The 19,908-nt window shown below is 36.6% G+C and overlaps 1 protein-coding gene across 1 annotated transcript; it reads right to left on the bottom strand.

The window, feature by feature from the left end:
• Positions 1-188: 188 nt before the first annotated feature.
• Positions 189-7,085, bottom strand: LOC141392704 (uncharacterized). The gene is made up of 2 exons (XM_073965590.1): positions 6,429-7,085; positions 189-498 (listed from the first exon to the last, which is right to left on the bottom strand). Exons 1-2 carry the CDS (start codon positions 7,083-7,085, stop codon positions 232-234), a joined length of 924 nt encoding a protein of 307 aa, XP_073821691.1. The 3' UTR covers positions 189-231.
• Positions 7,086-19,908: the final 12,823 nt, after the last annotated feature.

Raw genomic sequence — 19,908 nt, 5'->3', positions numbered from 1 at the left:
GTGCAGTTTTAGGGCTGTTAGAGAATCACTTCTAAATTTTTATCGAATATATGATGCTGATTAAAGCGATATCATTGTTTGCTGGTAAGTCCAAACTCCCTCGACGTTTACATATTCGAGATATGATGAATAGTAACTCAAATAACAAATCTTAATTAAATCTTAATTAAATTTCTATTGTACATATTCAAAATTTGTTTATTTATTTAATTGTTTTCAATTTATAAAAAATTACATATATTTCACAGCTTGATTAGGACTTCTATAGACAACAGGAAGTTGTTGTTGCAGACCCATAACTATTGAGGATTCCGTATAACATTTCGCCAAAGATTTGTGAACGCATGTTCGACGCTCATAATGCCAAACAAAGTCGTATGGACAACGGAGTATCATTAGAAAGCCATTGAGGCAATAGTAATAATATTCACATTTACTGGGATGCGGCATATAATCGTAGACTCCTTTGCGACAATTTAAACGTACCGAATAACGTTGCTGAAAGTAATGAAGAAAATAATTAGTATAGTAAGATATATGAATGGGCATACATATGGATCAAAGGCAATTAAAACCTGCAATAAAGAAAACTTTAACCTATAATACATTTCCTGTTACCGAAACACACCGTATACTAAGCATTTTTATATGTCATTAAAGCTTCTGATAACACTATTAGGGCCTCTTTACGGAAGATCCTAGAACGACAAAATATTCCGCAAAAAATTTAATCAAAACCATTTATATTTACTTCAGATGCCTAGAACTTTATAATAGACAAGTAAAAAGTATCAGTCGGCTTTGCCGACAGAGATATACCGGATTTAAATACCTTTTTTTCCAAGAAAAAAACACTAATGTATTTAGGGGGGCTTTCAAAATTTTGGGCGTATGAACCGACAAAAGTATGGATAGTATTAAAGCTAAAAAATTGCGGGGATATCGATAGATGGGGCTTTTTTTATCACACTAGCCTACGAAGAATATAATATCGCTGTAAACAGGGCCACTAAGAAACCCTTCGGTAAAAATTTCCAAAAAATCCTCGAACCACACAAAAATGTTGAACACTTGTGTGGGAGATACTCCAAATTTGAACATAAACTATGTTTCGACAATAATAAGTGATGCAAAGCTTGGACCAAATCGGTTGCTACGTCTATGAGAAATCGCGCGTATCACTTTAGCGAATATTTTCCAACTTCGAATTTCATCTAATATTACAATATCCAATATGTGGACGAACGCAGCATTCGGTTAAAGCTCTCCAGCCACGACATATGGTGCCATAGGGGTATTTTAACAACTTTTCGTCTGTTTTCTCAAGAAGTATGAACTTGTCCCTAAAAAAACCTTTACTGTCGTAATGAAGTCCGCGAATGCAAGTTGCTTCAACAAAACTCAAAGTGATTCGAAAGCAGGCCTTAAAGTGAATTCATCCAAAATTTTGTGTAGGAGGTACCCGAAGGAGTGGATAAATATAGTCTATATTCGAACCTGATATATATTTGGTAGATATATTACAATGTGTAAGGTATGGACCAAATCGGTTACTTCCTTAAGGAGTTATTGTGCGGATGATTTTTCCGAAATATGTTTAACTTTTGTGGGGGAGGTACTTGAAGAAGTGGACCGATATGACTTATCTTCAAACTTAAACTAAGTTTGGACAAAATATTACGATGGCCAAATTTTGGACCGAATCTGCAAATCCGTTCGAGAGTTGTTTTGCGCTCCAACCAACGCACACGGCGTCAGAGGGATTTTTGCCCCTTTCAGGCTATTTTCTCAGGAAGTATGGACTTGTACCGTCGTATAGGGTCAGTAATTACAAACCAAAGCGATTCTAGAACAGGCCCTAAACTGAACTCTTCCGAAATTTTGTGTGGGAGGTACCCGAAGTAGTGGACCGATTGGAACTTCATATAAGTCTGGTAGAAATTTCACCATGTGCAAAGTATGGACCAAATCGGTTACTTCCTTAAAGAGTTATCTTGCGTACAAAATTTCCGAACATTTTCGAACTTTTGTGGGAGAGGTACCGGAAGGATTGGACCGATATAACCCATCTTGGAACTTAAACTAAGTTTGGACAAAATATTGCGAAAGCCAAATTTTGGACCAAATCGGTTCACCCGTTCGAGAGTTATCGTGTGCACTAGCCAGACAGACAGACGGACGGACATGGCTAAATCAACTCCAAATTGTCTGAAACACATTTCGTCCAAACATACTTGGGGTCTAAAGCTATTATTTCGATGAGGCACATTTTTTCCTCGTTCAGCACTTAATGGCAGGCTTGGAATCAACATGAAGACTTGGAATATGCTGATGGCGTATGTCTAGTTAGGAAAATATCGACTCCACCTGCAGGAAAATATAGACTTCATTAAAGATGAATCTCGTTCAGTCGAATCAGGAATGAATATTTCAAACACTACGATTATTACGGGTGGTTATGAAGCGAGTTCTTCTAGCATTGAAGATGTTTGCCATCGAACGGATAGACAATTTCAATTATCTTGGGAAAAGGCAGGCGTGTTGGTGCACAAGCTTAAACTGACATTAGCTAAGAATCGCTCAACACAGTTCGTTATAAAAGGGTGGTTGAGAAGAAGAGCGAACTGTGTGAACGTCTAAAATCTATGGTCAATAAAATAAACGGGTCATACCAATGCTGTGTTAGACCTGGTAAATCAGCAATTGACCAAATCTTCACATTGCGCCAAATACTCGAGAAGACCCATGACAGACAGATCGACACATAACACCTGTTAGTCGACTATAAGTCCAACTTCGACTGTCAATTGGATCAAAGGTGTATCAAGCAAAGTCGGAGTTTGACATCCCTGCAAACCTAATACGATTATGCGGGATGAACTCCTCAGAGCCTTTTAAAACAAAACGAGGTTTCAGACAAGGTGATAGTACATCGTGTGGCATATTTAACATGCTCCTGGGAAAAGGTCATACGGGGTTCGAATATATTTACGATCAGAGATAAAAATAGCACTATATACAATAAAGACATACAGGGCAATCATGAATATTTCCCTCGGAATTTTGGGCACGTAAAATAATTTTAAAAAGTGATATTCTTCTTAAAATCAATATTTTAAAATGTTGAAAACTAGTAGAATCACTCAATTATGGAATATTCTCGCCGAATCGAAAAAATATTCCTTTTTGGACATAAATATGGAAATAAAAACTTTAAAATTGGGGAAAGGGAAAAAATTCCGCACGGAATTTGTATTCATGATTGCCCTGATAATGTTACTGGTCCACACAGATGATATTGAAGTAATAGGTCGACTAAGGTGAGCCGTAATAATCAGCTTTGAAATAAATTGAAAAAGAGTCGGGCAAAGTGGGTCTTGCGGTCAACGACGATAAGACGATTTTTTTATGGTATCAACATGTCCAGTATACTCGGATCAGCTGCGAAAATTTTGGGGTAGTAAATGCCTTTATTTACATCGGCACAACGATAAATAAAACTAATTAGATCAGTTTTAAAATCAAGAGAATATTAATATTGGCCAACAGATGCTTCTTTTGTCAAAGTAGACAGTTCAAATGCAAATCCACCTGTCGTCAAACCAAACTTCCACTCTACTGATACTGCACGTACTTATATAAGGATCTGAAGCATGGGTACTTGCGAAAACAGATGAGGCGAACTTGTTGTGTTCGAGAGAAATATATTTCGAAAGATTTATGGACCTTTATGCGTTGAAGTCTATTCCTTAAAAATTGGCCGATTTATAGCAAAGTCGGTGTAAGATACATATGTTAAAACTGATCAGGGGCCTAAGCAAATATTGCATATTGAATTAAAATTGGCCGAGTTATTGCAAAATCTTTAAAAGATATAAGTTAGGGCTACATCCAAATCTGAATCGACATGGAACTAAATTTGAATTAATCATTCCTGTGCCCTCATAATTACTTGTACAAAAATTCTTTAACCTAGGTAAAATCCTTTTATATTAAAATGAAAGAAAAGGTATAGTTTTTTCACAATTCATTAAAATTTGGATATACAGTGCTGGACATATCAATGGAAACTTTTTTCAGAAAACTATATATAATAATTTTTGACTAAATTAATTTATTCCTTAGCTAGATATACCTGCATATGTTTGCATAAAATTAAATATGCAGGTATATTTGACAAAGGAATAAATGTACTTAGTCAAAAATTATTATATTTAGTTTTCTAAAAAAAGTTTCCATTGATATGTCCAGCACTGTATCTCAGAAGGTTGCAGGTTTGGGCAGAAAGTTTTTACATATTTCGCTTCGGAAGAGATGTCCAATTAACGGAAAACAAGAGCCAAGGTGACAATCAAAACATCTAAAAACAAACAAAAAAAAAAAACATTGTTCCACAACATCCCATACGGGACAAGGGAGACTTCGGGGTGCACTCATTGATATGAGAGAAGTCTCCCTTGTCCCGTAATCAAAACATCTACTCTACGAAATAATAAGAATTTTTTTTATCAAATTTAATTTTTTTATTTCTGTCAACTTTTGTACTAAAATTTTATCAAATTACCATCCAAAACTATTAATTTTATCCATAAAAGTCCATATTTACATTAGGCAATTTTCCTTGTGGCAATTGTCAGTTTGTTGGCGAGAAGGGGTCTAGAGAGGCAAAGGGTTACCATATGCCTCACCTTTCTCACCTTCAATCTGATAATTGCCGCAAAGAAAATTGCCTAATGTAAATATGGAAAAATTTTCGGAAATAGTTGTTTTAAAGGTCGTCTAATTTTCATAAGATTATTGCTTTAGATTACCTGGTAAATAGTTTTATACCCTCAGCATTTATGATCAACCGATTCGGACCAAAAATTTGGCTTTCGTAATATTTTGTCCAGATTTAGGTAAAGTTCAAAGATTGGTTATATCGGTCCACTCCTTCCACAAAAGTTCGAAAATGTTCGGAAATTTTGTGCGCACGATAAGTTACCGATTTTCGCGTGGTGGCATTTCTACCAGACTTAAATGAGGTTCCAATATGGAATCAATTGGTCCACTCCTTCGGGTACCTCCCACACAAAATTTGGGAAAAGTTCAGCTTAAGACCTGCTCTCGAATCGCTTTGGTTTTTGTTGTAACAACTTGCACCCAACCCCTTTACGACGGTACAAATTTCAGCAGTGGCAAGTTCATACTTCTTGGGGAAATAGCCTGAAACTCTCGAATATATTTGCCATTTCGGTAAAAAATTTGGCCATCGTAATATTTTATCCAAACTTAGTTTAAGTTCGAAGATAAGCTATATAGGTCCACTCCTTCAGGTACCTCACCCAATTTTCGGAAAAATTTTACGTACGATAACTCTTGATGAGAGTGGCCGGTTTGGTCCATACTTTACACATCCTAATATATCCACCAGATATAGATCAGGTAGAATGCGGACTATATTTGTCCACCCGTTCGGATACTTCCCACACAAATTTTCGGATAAGTTCACATTAAGACCTGCTCTCGGATCACTTCGATTTTTATTAAAGCAACTTGTATTCGCTGTTGATGGTAAAAAATTTTCAGGAGAATGTCCATACTTCATATATGCTATAACATCATTATCATCGGCCCCACACGACCATGATTCTTTCCTTACTGTTTTTTTTTTTATAAATATTATGTGGTTTTATGGCAAATGGCCGCCCACGAAAACCTTTTTTTGTAAAAGCGTTTTACGGTGCCGACTCTAGCTCGAAAACTAAGTAACCGATCGGCATAAAATTTTGTGGGCTCATATAGGACATAAAGATCTGGTCCTTCATTGGTCGATTTTATTGTAAATATTTTTTTACTGAACTGGCGGATCAAAATAGTCAACAGTTCAATTTTTGGTCTTAAAAAACTGAAGTTTTCTGGTCGTAAAACGGGCAATAATAAAATTTTGATGTCCTTAATAACTCTACAAACTTGTTTGGCAATTGGTTAACTAGTTTTTGAGCTACAGTTAGCACTGATTTTAAAATGTGATTTCGATAAAACTTTGAAAACCTATTTTGTAACCTAGGAAAATGCTATTTATTTTTAGGGATTTTTTTGGTAGTATGTTAAGGTCCACCATTCCTTTTATTGTTTTTTGTGCAGTCATAGCCTAAGCGTATATGGCTCTCGGCAGATCCGATTGATTGATTATTTGTTACTTGTTGTAATACCAAAAAAAATTTACGATTATATTCCTATTTACAGAGTTGTATCTGATACCTCCCTTCCAATATGGCTACAAATTGTGAGAAGCAAGATTTTATTGGCATGACCGATGGTTGATCGGCTCATCAGATATTTAGGTCTACTTTTCTTTACTGTCATTTTCCGAAGATATAAATTTCTATCCTACAAACCAGCTGATAATTTCATTCTTGTAAATTTTAAAATAAACAAATATTTACCTTGCAATTGATTGGCATTTGTGGTTCACATTTTTCTGTTGCGGGATTGAAGAATAAATTTCGTGGACACAACATCGGTATAACCATGCCATTGTAACAGGTAAAGAATGCCGAGCATGATTCACGATGCGGTATATGGCGAACGGTATTGGAAGATAAACGTGAGCATCTAATAGCTTCTGGCACCTCATAAATAGTAACGGCTTCATGATCTTGAGCATTTGAATTATCTGTAATTTCCTCTTCACCTTCGTCGTCGTCATTCTCACCACTATCCATTACCTCTTCTACCACCTCGTCATCATCATCACTACCATTATCATTCTCGTTTCCTTCTTCGTTTTCAATATCCGATTTTTGAAATTTATCATCGAAAATACTCGAAACATCTTCACCGGGCACAATGTCACAATCAACATTTTCCGGATCATCACAAATACCTTGGACCTGATTGAAATAATTGCCGCCCAAACATTCGCCCTCAAATGACAACTCCTCGTCACTGCAAAAAACATATTTCGAACAACTGCGATAGCTGGCAACAAATGTATCCGGTTCAGAAACATTTTCACATTCGGGAAATTCAATTGCCCATGAGGCCGATATCGTTAGAATGACCAATGTTTTAAGGAAAATGTTAACCAAGTTATTAAACATTATTTCTTTCACTTCTCTTATTATTATTATGAACGTTATTTTCCGTAACACTTAACTTATGGCCTAGTTTGTTTCGATGCCAAACACAAACTTTCCATCTCATAAAAATATTCATATTCTCTACCTACGATAAAGACGCTGCAGACGCCTAAAAAAACTCTAATCAAATTGACATGTTCAGCCAGTCTTGAAAAGTTTTCTTATCGCAAATGTAGTAGCAACTTTGGTAAATTTTGAATGTTTTTTGTGGATTCGAAGCAAGGTAAGAATTAGTTTGCAGTTTTGGAGTTATCACAGCATACAATGACTCCAGTTAAATGAGATAAGAAACATGTAGCACACATTCATAGCCATGCGAATACTATCTAGAAGTACATAATGACAATGAAATTAGATCAATTTCAATCCAATATCCATATATGTACATACATAATTTATTTGTGAGTGGAACAAAGAAAGTTCTATATTGCACAATGGGTTCAGATTCCTGACTTACTTACTTACTTAGCTGGCCCATTACAGAACATTTGTTCCATAGACCGAACTAACAAAAGATCTCCAATTCTCTTTGTTTAGTGCTCCGCTTTTTGGAATACCGCGCCTTGTCATCTCTTCATCCACTTGTTTGCACCATATATTCTTTGGCCTGCCAATTCTGCGTGCATCGCCATGTGGCTCGAATTTATACGCCTTTTTAGTGGGTTCATCATCGCTCGTTCTTATTATATGGCCTAGCCAACGCAATCACTGCATCTCGATACGTTTAACTATATTGATGTCGTTGTATAGCAGATACAGCTCGTGGTTCATACGATGTTGGTATTTACCAGATCGGCCAGTAGATCTTTCGAAGAATTTTTCTCTCAAACACGTCAAGCACTGCCTTATCTGCTTGCGCAAGTACCCAGGCTTCGGAACCATACATCAGCATGGGTAGTATCAGTGTTTTGTAAAGCGTTATTTTTGTTTCACGAGTTGTGGCTTTGTTTTTAAAGTGCTTACTTAAGCCAAAGTAGCATCTGTAGGCCAATACAATTATTCTTTTTATTTCACAACTGATGTCGTTTGTTGTGTTTACGGAGGTGCCGAGGTATACGAAGTCCGATCTCAATGGACACATTGCGCGTCGACACCATCAGCTGGGTCTTCTCACTGTTAACAGCCAGACCCACTTTAGCAGATTCTCCTTCGACCTTCAAAAAGGTATCGGTTACTTATTTTACTGATCGTCCCATGATGTCTATATCATCAGCATAAGCAAGTAACATGTGGCTATTGGTGTAGATTGTGGCACTTCTTTTGAGGTTTGCCTCTCTAGCAGGATGTTGAAAAGATCACACGAAAGGCTGTCTTCTTGCCTCTTTTGGTACAAAACTCTTCGGAGAGGTTCTTTCCTATTTTAACTGAAGATCTTGTGTCAGAGTAATTTTACAAAGCCGAATGAGCTTTGCGGGGATACCAAATTCAGACAAAGGTATGAACGTAGCTGGCTGCCGAAGGCTGTTTTATAATCGACAAAAAGGTGGTAGGTGTCGATCTGCATCTCTTGGGTCTTCTTCAGGATTTGCCGCAGGGTAAATATCTGGTCAATGGTGGACTTGCCAGGTCTAAAGCCGCTTTGGTATGGTCCAATTATTTCGTTGACCATGGGCTTTAGTCGTTCGCACAATATCCCTGACACTATCTTGTAGGCGATAGGGAGAAGACTTATGCCCCAATAGTTGGAGCATAAAGTCTCCTTTCTTATGGACGGGACACAGGATGCTTGGGTTCCAATCGTCGGGTACGTGTTCTTCCTGCCAGATGGAGCTAACTAGCTGATGCATACACCTTATCAGCGTGTTGCCTCCGGTTTTAAACAGCTCGGCTAGTAGGTAATCAGCTCCTGCTGCCTTTTTATTCTTCAACCGGTTTATTGCTGTCATTACCTCATCTTGGCCGGGTGGTATACATTCAATACCATCTTCTGGGATTGGATCTGTGGTATCTTCGTCGATTCGCTACTATTGGATACCAACAGTTTGGAAAAATGCTCTTTTCATATCCTTAGCACACTATCTGCATCAGTTACCAGATTACCTTGCTGGTCTCTACTGGAGGATGTGTCTGTACCAAAGCTCTTTGGTAGATTTTGTGGACTTAATTTTGGCTTCTGTACAACTCGATTTTTTCACACTCCCGCATTTCCATTTCTCTTTTTTTCTGCTGAATAGACATTTCTCTTCTCTCCTTTTCTCCCGATACCTCTATCGTGCGCTACGCGTTGCTACTGATTGTAGAGTAGCCCTATATGCCGTATTTTTCTCCTAGGTAGCAGCACGACACTCCTGGTCATACCATGGTTTCCTTGGCGCAGGTCTCTGGTATTCAAGTATGGATTTTGTGGCTCTTCGCATGGAGTTGGCAATAATTTGCTATTGTGCTGATGTTTTATCGGGACAAGGAGTGCTCGCGTTAAGCAATTGGGCAAGTTGAGTGGAATATGCTGTGGCTATTTGTTGTGATTGCAGCTTATCGATGTCCAACTTCCGAGTTGTATCTGTTCGTACCATATTTGCTACGTTTAATCTGGTACGCGCCTTTGCTGCAACAAGGTGGTGTACGAGTCTATGTTGGCTCCTCGGAACGATCGCACATCCAAAACGCTCGATGAATGTCTTCCATCTGGCACAACGTGAACAATTTGATTTTTTGTTCGTTGATCTGGAGACAGCCAGTTAAGCTTATAAATATTTAGATACTTAAATCTGGTACTACTAAGTACCATGTTTTTTGCCGCTGCGAAGTCTATCAGCCTCATTTCATTGTTCGACATTTCACTATGGAGACCGAATTTCCCGACAGTTGGACCACTTTCCAATGTAGGCATTAAAATCGCCTAGAATAATTTTAACGTCATGGACAACAAAACTTATGTTTGCTTCAAATCTGCAACCACCTACAGCTGTACGAATATCCTATTCCGATCGAAAGCAGTACCACTCGTCCCGACCTATTCATTTTACGCGAAACCATTAGTACGTCACTCACGTAAACTATGTTTAGGAACAGAGTTTGATCACAGCACTATAATTTACAATGATTCACCAAACAGGGTCAGTTTAAAGGAACATTCGGATTCGTTTTGTTGCTTAGTATAGTAAGTGTGATTGGGGCAGGAAGACTAGTCTTGTGAACTGGACGTTTTAAGATTCCTGACGATGTTTTGACGTCAACTACTCTGACATGTCCATCTGGGGCAGGGTATAATTTGATGACTCGTCCTAAACGCCATTTTTGAGGGCTTGCCATTTCTTGGGACAAACCAATTAACTCATTTAGATCAAGATTCAAAGATGGACGTTTTCACTTGTTCCTTTTAAGTAATCCGACTTCCATCGGCGACAAAATTCTTGTTGTATAGTTTACAGTTTACGCCAGCGATTTAGCAGTGCTGTTTTAGAGGGAATCTCCTTGGGTTTAGCAGGGGACAGTAACGATGAACCAGTTATGAAATTACCTGGCGTCAGAGCTGTTAGGTCGTCAATATTTTCCGATTGTGGAGTATGGAGCCGTGAGTTCAGACATGCTTCTATTGCCGCCAACATTGTACTGAATTCCTCATATCTGTAACGGATTTGGCAACAATCTATTTTAGATGCGTCTTGCTACTTTTTACACCCGCCTCCCATAAACCCCCCATATGCGGAGCAGAAGCTGTCATTAAGTTCCATTCTAGTGATGTTCAGCAGGGGACAGTAACGATGAAGCAGTTATGAAATGTCCTGGCGTCAGAGCTGTTAGGTCGTCAATATTTTCCGATTGTGGAGTAAGAGGCCGTGAGTTCAAACATGCTTCTTTTGCCGCTAAGATTGTACTGAATTCCTCATATCTGTAACGGATTTGGCCAGCAATCTATTTTAGATGCGTCATGCAACTTTTTACACCCGCCTCCCATAAACCCCCATAGGCGGAGCAGAAGCTGGTATAAAGTTCCAGTTTAGTGATGTTCGTAGCGTATTGTGGCTTTTTCCTTAGTTTCCGAAACCACATTTTTAAAGTTATCTCTAATCTCTCGAGCAGCCCCCACGAAGTTCCGACCATTATAGGAAAATATTTTGTTGGGACAACCGCGCCTCGTTTTAGAGGGAATCTCCTCGGGTTTAGCAGGGGACAGTAACGATGAAGCAGTTATAAAATGTCCTGGCGTCAGAGCTGTTAGATCGTCAATATTTTCCGATTGTGAAGTAAGAGGTCGTGAGTTCAGACATTCTTCTTTTGCCGCTAAGATTGTACTGAATTCCTCATATCTGTAACGGATTTGGCCAGCAATCTATTTTAGATGCGTCTTGCAAATCTTTACACCCGCCTCCCATAAACCCCCCATAGGCGGAGCAGAAGCTGGTATAAAGTTCCATTTTAGTGATGTTCGTAGCGTATTGTGGCTTTTTCCTTAGTTTCCGAAACCACATTTTTAAAGTTATCTCTAATCTCTCGAGCAGACCCCACGAAGTTCCGACCATTATAGGAAAATATTTTGTTGAGACAACCGCGCCTCGCAACAAACCGTGTTAATGCGGCCATAAATGCCGGGGTAGAAAGATCGCTTACTGCTTCCAAATGAATAGCTTTGGTAGCAAAGCACACTAAGCGACAGATATAATCTTTAATAACTCGGCACCCACGATGGACCGGCTCAGAATTGTCCTTTCCGGGGGAAGAGCTGCCATTACTTGCCCCTGTAACTTTCTTCGGGCCAAAACACACTTTATGCAGTGTTTAATGTGGGATTTTATTAGATTTTTTCCCCGAATAATCCAGCATTCCAAGCAAATAATAGGCATCATAAGTTGCGGCCCACCATGCTTTGTCATGTCATGGATAAATGAGACATAAAGTTGTGCAAATTTGATGCCTTTCACTATAAGCCAATGACGTAGTTGCACCAAGTCTGCCGTTAGCCCGAATAATGCCATGTTGGTCCAAAAATGGGGTCAGTGTTAGTAGGGGACTGCTTCCTGCGATTGCCTTCTTTTGGGACAGAACTTCATATTCCTCTGGGAAATATGTCTTTTGGGACATCATGATGAGATGTCTGAGACCAGCAGAAAGTTCTTTGCACGTCAATTTGTTGTCATGGTATGTGTAGGTCTTTGTGACAGGATGAGTAGCTCTGATAAATCGTTCGATATACCCAAATGCATGTATCGCCGCGGTGAATCGATGAATGGTTTTCTGAGTAAGCTTCTATCTGGATTTCAGCCTCCGCAGATCTAGCTACTTGTACTTGAGACCCATGCCTTTCCCCTCTATGAGATTCCGTCTCTGTAGATATAGGGACCGCTTCTTGGACAGTTTTCATTTCATAAAAATCCATAGAAAATAAAAACTGATAGCAACAATTTATTGTTTTGCTACTATGGATCAAAATAATTTATATTTATGTATGTATTTCTTTTTGGGGTCAGCCGAATATGTTCACCAATTAATTTTATAAAATTCCCTTTGTACCACTGTGTACCATTTATGTTTTTTTGTAGGGAAGGTAAAAGGAACAGCGCTCGTAGTTCATAGATATCACAACAACAATTTAAATAAATTTGTCCAAACAAGTTGAGCGGTAACTGATGTAAGAATAATATCCCTTGTTAAACAGTTGATGACCGAGGCATAGAATGAGCAAGTTTGGTTTGTTGTTAGAGTATGAGAATGACAGCTGTCATCAACGTTAAAATTAGCCACTCTTCAATGTGTGCTTTATGTATTCAATTCCTCTTTTGTTATGATTTCGGAATGCATGCAGATGACAGTGACCTGCCTTAATAATTATGTGAAGAATAGCGGTTTGCTATTTTTTTCTTTTTCCAAATGTTTCTTATTTGAAATTTTGCAAGATCGCATGTAGCAACGGGGGATAGGAATGTTGTGGGTTGGAAATGATGTAGGGACAGTAATTCCACAAGTACATCACAAAATAAACAACGTACGTACCTTTTGCTTCGGTTGATATTGACTTGAAGTTTAATATGTATGTAGATTGTCGTTGATTACTTGCGAAGGACCGTATGTTTGCTTCAAATCTGCAACAACCTACACCTGCAACAGGATCAGTTTAAAGGAACTCATCAATTCGTTTTGTTGTCAATGTTACTGGGTTTGTTTCCTTTCCTGGGGCAAATGCAACACACTGTTGTTGTTTTTGGTAGCCCAGTCGAGACAAATAAAAATACAATGCTTTTTTTGTTAGCACAATCGGGGCAAAAATAACTTCACCGTATATTATATTTTTTTATTTAAAGTCACAAATTGATATGAGTTCAAAACAAACAATTCTTTTAATTTTTGGATAAACTACTTGTTTCAAAAATGTTCGGGATAACACCCTCTTGCCAGGTTCGACCACCACGGCTCACTACGCCCTGGTCGACTCCGCTTACCTTTCCTTTGTTGATGTCCAAGCGGGGAGTTGGTCTGGTTGATTCGTTGAGCGAGGTTACTCCTCGGCGCAAACTGGGGTTATCCAAGAATGAAGGAATCGGTGATTCCTCAGGACGCAAGGTTTCCACTTTTGCCCGTAGGACACGATACTTATCTCGTGCTTTAACGATGGAAATGAAAACACACGGATATAATGTTCAATGTTGACTTTAACATAAAAAGGGAAATCAGTTTATTTTGTTTTGTATTTTGTACTGCTTTCAACTAAACTAGCCTTCACGACAATAATTAATTTTACAATGTTTCACAAAAAAGGCAAAGAAAAAGCACTAACTGTCTGCCTTCACTCTTCTTCTTCGCCCAAACTGGTTTTTCTATGTTTTGGTTTTGTTCGTATCGAGAGTGGAAGAAAGAGAGTGAGTGAAAGAAGGCAGCAAAAGAAAGGAGCAAGGTAAACAAACTAAAATACTTTGTACTCTGTGCCCCAATCACGACGGTACATGTTCTTTTAAGGGCAAGTCCATACTTCCTGAGAATATGACAATTAAGATGTAAAAAACTCTTCGGTTACAATGTATTGTGGCTGATGCGCAGGACAACTCTCGAACCGAAAACTATGTTGGTCCAAACTTTGCATATCGTAATATTTTTTTAAAAATTCGAATAGGGTTTAATGCTTCCGGTACCTCCTCTACTTATGTTCAACAATATTCGCTAATGTCGTACGTGCGATATACATACAGTATGCCAAGTTCATATTCGTACACCCCTAAAAAATGAATAAAATCGTTATTAATTCCATATTTTACGTGCAAATATGAAATAATTGATGGGAATTACCATAACGAAGAAAGATTTAAGAATAACAAAACAAATTTTTAATTTATTCCGTCATTTACCTATAGATGGCGCCTGTGTGGGTGGCAAAGTTCGTATTCGTACACCTATAAGCACTATATATTTGGAGTTTTTAAGGATTTTCAAAGCAAAATACCGCAGATTTTTGCTCTTTTCTTCTTTTTGAATGCCTCTGCTATAGAAATATGTACAAATAACGGTAATTTTATTACAAATTTTGCATGAATAAAAAGTCGGACGAATATTTGAAATAATTAAGAAAAATGTGCTAGATATGATTAGCTATTGCAATTTATTCCCGAATTTTGGACGAAAATAGCTAATAGCAGTCCTTCTGCACCAATATTCGGGGTCTAATATGAAAATAAATGTTGTCAGCGTTTGGAAATGCAAAGAAACGTAATCCGGGCTTAGGTAAAGTAAACACATTTTTGGTTTTTACTTGGTGAAAATCGCATGTTTCGTTTTATATTTGACATTAACTGTATTGAAGTTTTAGAATACGGTTTCGAAAATCATTTTATGTCAAAAACTGTGAGAAATTATGAAGAAAAATGAAACTGTACAAGTTTTCATACTGTCCGCGTACGACTGAAATTCTACGCTTACTATGAACGAGGGTTATGGCTGCCAAAATTGGGAAAATAATGGTTTTTACTTATTGAAAATTATAATTCTTTACCGAAGGATCCAAAATGAGTGCAAAAATGTCAAAAGATTGAAGTAAATTGTCCAGGAAAGAACGTGGGGTAACCTTTTGAAGAAATGCATTATTTTCGGGGAAATTTTCATCCTTAAAAAATGATTATTCCTCGTAATTTCCGATATGTTTTGACGTAAAGTGATGTTCGAAACCGTATTCTAAAACTTCAATACATTTAATGTCAAATATAAAACTAAACGTGCGATTTTCACCAAGTAAAAACAAAAATGTGTTTACTTTACCTAAGCCCGTATTACGTTTCTTTGCATTTCCAAACGCTGACAACATTTATTTTCATATTAGACATCGAATATTAGTACAGAAGGACAGCTATTAGCTATTTTCGTCCAAAATTCGGGAATAAATTGCAATAGTTAATCATATCTAGCACATTTTTCTTAATTATTTCAAATATTCGTCCGACTTTTTATTCATGCAAAATTTGTAATAAAATTACCGTTATTTGTACATATTTCTATTGCAGAGGCATTCAAAAAGAAGAAAAGAGCAAAAATCTGCGGTATTTTGCTTTGAAAATCCTTAAAAACTCCAAATATATAGTGCTTATAGGTGTACGAATACGAACTTTGCCACCCACACAGGCGCCATCTATAGGTAAATGACGGAATAAATTAAAAATTTGTTTTGTTATTCTTAAATCTTTCTTCGTTATAGTAATTCCCATCAATTATTTCATATTTGCACGTAAAATATGGAATTAATAACGATTTTATTCATTTTTTAGGGGTGTACGAATATGAACTTTGCATACTGTATGTATCTTAAACGGAGAAGCCAAATTAGATTCGTTGGATCTCGTAATATTTCGTCCAAATATAGTTCAAGTTTGAAAATTGGGCCTATCATTGTTCCACTCTTTAAAAATGTCAACATATTTCTTTAAATGCAGTTAAGGTACACAGTCTTACATAAGTATACGTACGCCCCATAAATCTCGGGTTTTAAAAAAAGAAATGATATTTATGAAATTCCAAGTACACAGGTTTATTTCGTCTCACTAATAAACAATATTTAATACAACAAAAGTATATTCCATAATATAAATAACGGTAAATTTTACAAAAACCATAAAATGATACTTACAAAAGTATACATACGCCCCAAGGAAATATGAGTATTATCGTACAATTTATGGAATTAGCAGCAAAATTTATACATTTTATTGTTTTGGCGAATGTGTCTGGGTGTCCGAGATATATTTTAGAGAAAAAAATAAATAAATTTTGGGTGTTAAGTGCCGTTATTTAATGCCAAACTTCTTGTATAGCTCGCTAAAGCGGACCATTGCTGATTTCTTTCCGTTTTAGGTATTTGAGTATACAAAAGCCACAATATTAGTGTCAGATTATAGATTTTGAGATCCTAGAAAGCTTTTTAGTTGACCTTGTGCATAACACACCTTCCTGGGTGTCGATAAATTCACATTTTTCCTGGGATATCTCAGGAAGTTAATAGATTCCTCGGAATTCTTGGCTCAAATTACATACAGAAGACCTTGAATTGTGTTTTAATATGGTGTTATATAATCCTTGGACACCAATTGAATCAGAAATGTACAATTATCCGATTCTTTCCGACCCTATATTGACGGTAATGGTTATAATACGAAAACTACGTTGTTCACAGTGTAAATTTCATGCTTTTTGGTAGTGATTATATTTTGATGCTTTGGGAGCAGGTTTTTAACGGAATATTTCACATTTCTGATTCAATTGGTGTCCAAGGATTATATAACACCATATTAAAACACAATTCAAGGTCTTCTGTATGTAATTTGAGCCAAGAATTCCGAGGAAACTATTAACTTCCTGAGATATCCTAGGAAAAATGTGAATTTATCGACACCCAGGAAGGTGTGTTATGCACAAGGTCAACTAAAAAGCTTTCAAGGATCTCAAAATCTATAATCTGACACTAATATTGTGGCTTTTGTATACTCAAATACCTAAAACGGAAAGAAATCAGCAAGGGTCCGCTTTAACGAGCTATACAAGAAGTTTGGCATTAAATAACGGCACTTAACACCCAAAAATTATTTTTTTTCTCTAAAATATATCTCGGACACCCAGACACATTCGCCAAAACAATAAAATGTATAAATTTTGCTGCTAATTCCATAAATTGTACGATAATACTCATATTTCCTTGGGGCGTATGTATACTTTTGTAAGTATCATTTTTTGGTTTTTGTAAAATTTACCGTTATTTATATTATGGAATATACTTTTGTTGTATTAAATATTGTTTATTAGTGAGACGAAAAAAACCTGTGTACTTGGAATTTCATAAATATCATTACTTTTTCTAAAACCCGAGATTTATGGGGCGTACGTATACTTATGTAAGACTGTGTATGTTCGAGGATACTTTGAAAAAATTTACCGAAACTACATTTTTTCGTTGGCATTCCTGATATACAGTTAGGCAAGAAAAGTATTGCAAAAACCAAAATTGAAGAAAATTTCATATTAGTTGTTCGTTTATGGCAACAAATTATGTAAAAACTATACGGTTTTTTATGCAAATCTCTTGCTATAGGTCCTTACTACAATATTCCATCAAAATATGCAAAGGTTATTTGCGATTTATAACAAATACGGTCAAAAATAAGAATTAACTACTACTTGGGGGTGACAATAAAAGTATTGCAACGGGAAAATCAGTACTATAAAACTATAAAATTTTTGCAAATTGTTGAGGTCATTATGCATTTTTATGACTTTTGCGGCTAATAATAAACTAACAGTATTGAATGTAATAAAGTTCAGTGATAAAAAATACCGTCATGGAGGGTCTTCAGACAGGTAAAAAACGCATGGGGCCATATTAACAATAAACAATGACGAATCGGCCACAGGCAAGTACGCAAAGAATGAATATTTCACTCAATATGTATTGTAGGATAATGGAACAATGCAAAACAGTCCGATTTTGGCTTTGAGAACATCGAAATACCTCTGGAAAGTATATGGAAAAAATTGACACCAGTGTAGTATTTCGAAACGACCTACGACAGAGCACTATTTCGTCTCTCGATGGTATTGATATGATTTAATTTTTACTAATTGGATAGATATTATCCTCTGCTATCATAATAAATCCAAAAAATTGCGCCCAATCCAATAAAACCCAGCAAATGTGGTGATTAAACCGCTACTGTAGAAGCTGGAATACCGAATATTTGGGTACTATATTCTTTACCATGGATAATAGTATGCGAAATTGGGTTCACGGATATAATAATGATTAGGAAGACATCCCCACTGACATCATTAAGAAATATTTAATAGTCATTAGTCTGAAAGTCAGAAAAATCGATCCCGAAAGCTCCAGCAAAGTCAACTACCACCATTCCAAAGACCAGATAATGACATGTTAATCTTATTTGTGTAAATTGCCTATGTAATACAACAACACAAAACTCTTAAATACATCGGGCTAACATCCTGATATCAACCCTCATAAAATGTTTGGGTCCAATTTAAGAAAAAACTCCAAAAACATCCTCCAACGAAGGATCAAGATTTACTAAAAATTGGGGAACCAGTATCCCTAGAGTGGAACATACCGAGCCTTAATTTTTGGTTTAACTGAGCTCATTGATGTTCCAATGAATGTCCAAAGTGGATAGACAGCTCATTAAGGGACACACCTTTGGTAATTCTCGAAGAAACCATCGATTTGGTAATTTTTGCAATACTTTTATTGTCACCCCCAAATAGTAGTTAATTCTTATTTTTGACCGTATTTCTCATAAATCGCAAATACCCTTTGCATATTTTGACGCAATATTGTTGTAAGGACCTATAGCAAGAGATTTGTATAAAAAACCGTATAGTTTTTACATAATTTGTTGCCATAAACGAACAATTAATATGAAATTTTCTTCAATTTTGGTTTTTGCAATACTTTTCTTGCCTAACTGTACATAATGGTTCAAAAACTCTAAATTATACTGGTGGAGTCATGTCATTTCACCCACTGCGCGATTACTATCGAAAGGAATGACTCCCAAAATAACTTTCAAAATGGACAATGCGGCCCATTTCTTTAGGTACCTCCGCCGCAACAATTATGAGCATTAATACAAATACAGTGAATCACAGTCAAAAGTATCCACTTCACTTTCTTTCATTAAAACTGCGATTTCTAAGAGTTAATTAATGATAGCGATTTCATTCTTTTTTATATTGTTACATTAGTGTCTTAACTTAAATATTATAAAATAAAATTAACAAAATTCAGGTAAGTTTAGATAAAAAAAAAATAAAAATTGTTAAACAATATCGATTTCTACCTCACAGTGAAAAGTATCCACTCTAAAAGTTTTATGAAACCAAAAGGATTTCTTCGGAGTTTAGCACTTGGTATGACATCCTTTGTTATCCTTTACAGCTTTTAGCTTTTTGGCAAAGATTTAACTAAATTTTCGGTGCACGATATCTGAATTTTCACCCATCGCATTCTTCAGCGCCTAAATTTCAAATTATCCTTCAGAATGTTTAAATAATACATCTTATCCTTAATTCCTTCGATAAAGACACGATTTCCTACACCGGAAGCACTTATACAACGCCATACCACAACAGAGTCTCCTCTGTGCTTTACTTTTGAAATTGTGTGTGTGAGGTCAAAGGCGGTATTTGCCCTTTGACATACCTTAATTGGTCCATATAATATAGACTCTATATTACGTTCGGTTTCAACAATAAACATTCAAATATAGGCAACCTCCTAGGTAATTAAAACTCAATGGAGTTTATGGCCCGATTATTTCCCTGATGCAATACTCCAATGAAAAAAATAAAATTTTTTTTGAAGATC

Source organism: Musca autumnalis, unplaced genomic scaffold (assembly GCF_047663935.1).
Source record: "Musca autumnalis isolate F117 unplaced genomic scaffold, ASM4766393v1 scaffold_1, whole genome shotgun sequence".
Classification (NCBI taxonomy): Eukaryota; Metazoa; Arthropoda; class Insecta; order Diptera; family Muscidae; genus Musca; species Musca autumnalis.
The sequence above is the reverse complement of the archived record's forward strand: the minus strand, read 5'-3'. Positions and strand labels throughout refer to the sequence as shown.

What these genes read in the sequence shown, in the direction of transcription:
- LOC141392704 (XM_073965590.1), bottom strand. Translation starts at nt 7,085, where the DNA reads ATGTTTAATAACTTGGTTAACATTTTCCTTAAAACATTGGTCATTCTA. An exon ending in AAATGCCAATCAATTGCAAG is followed by an intron (nt 499 to 6,428) that starts GTAAATATTTGT and finishes CATTACTTTCAG; the next exon opens with CAACGTTATTCGGTACGTTT.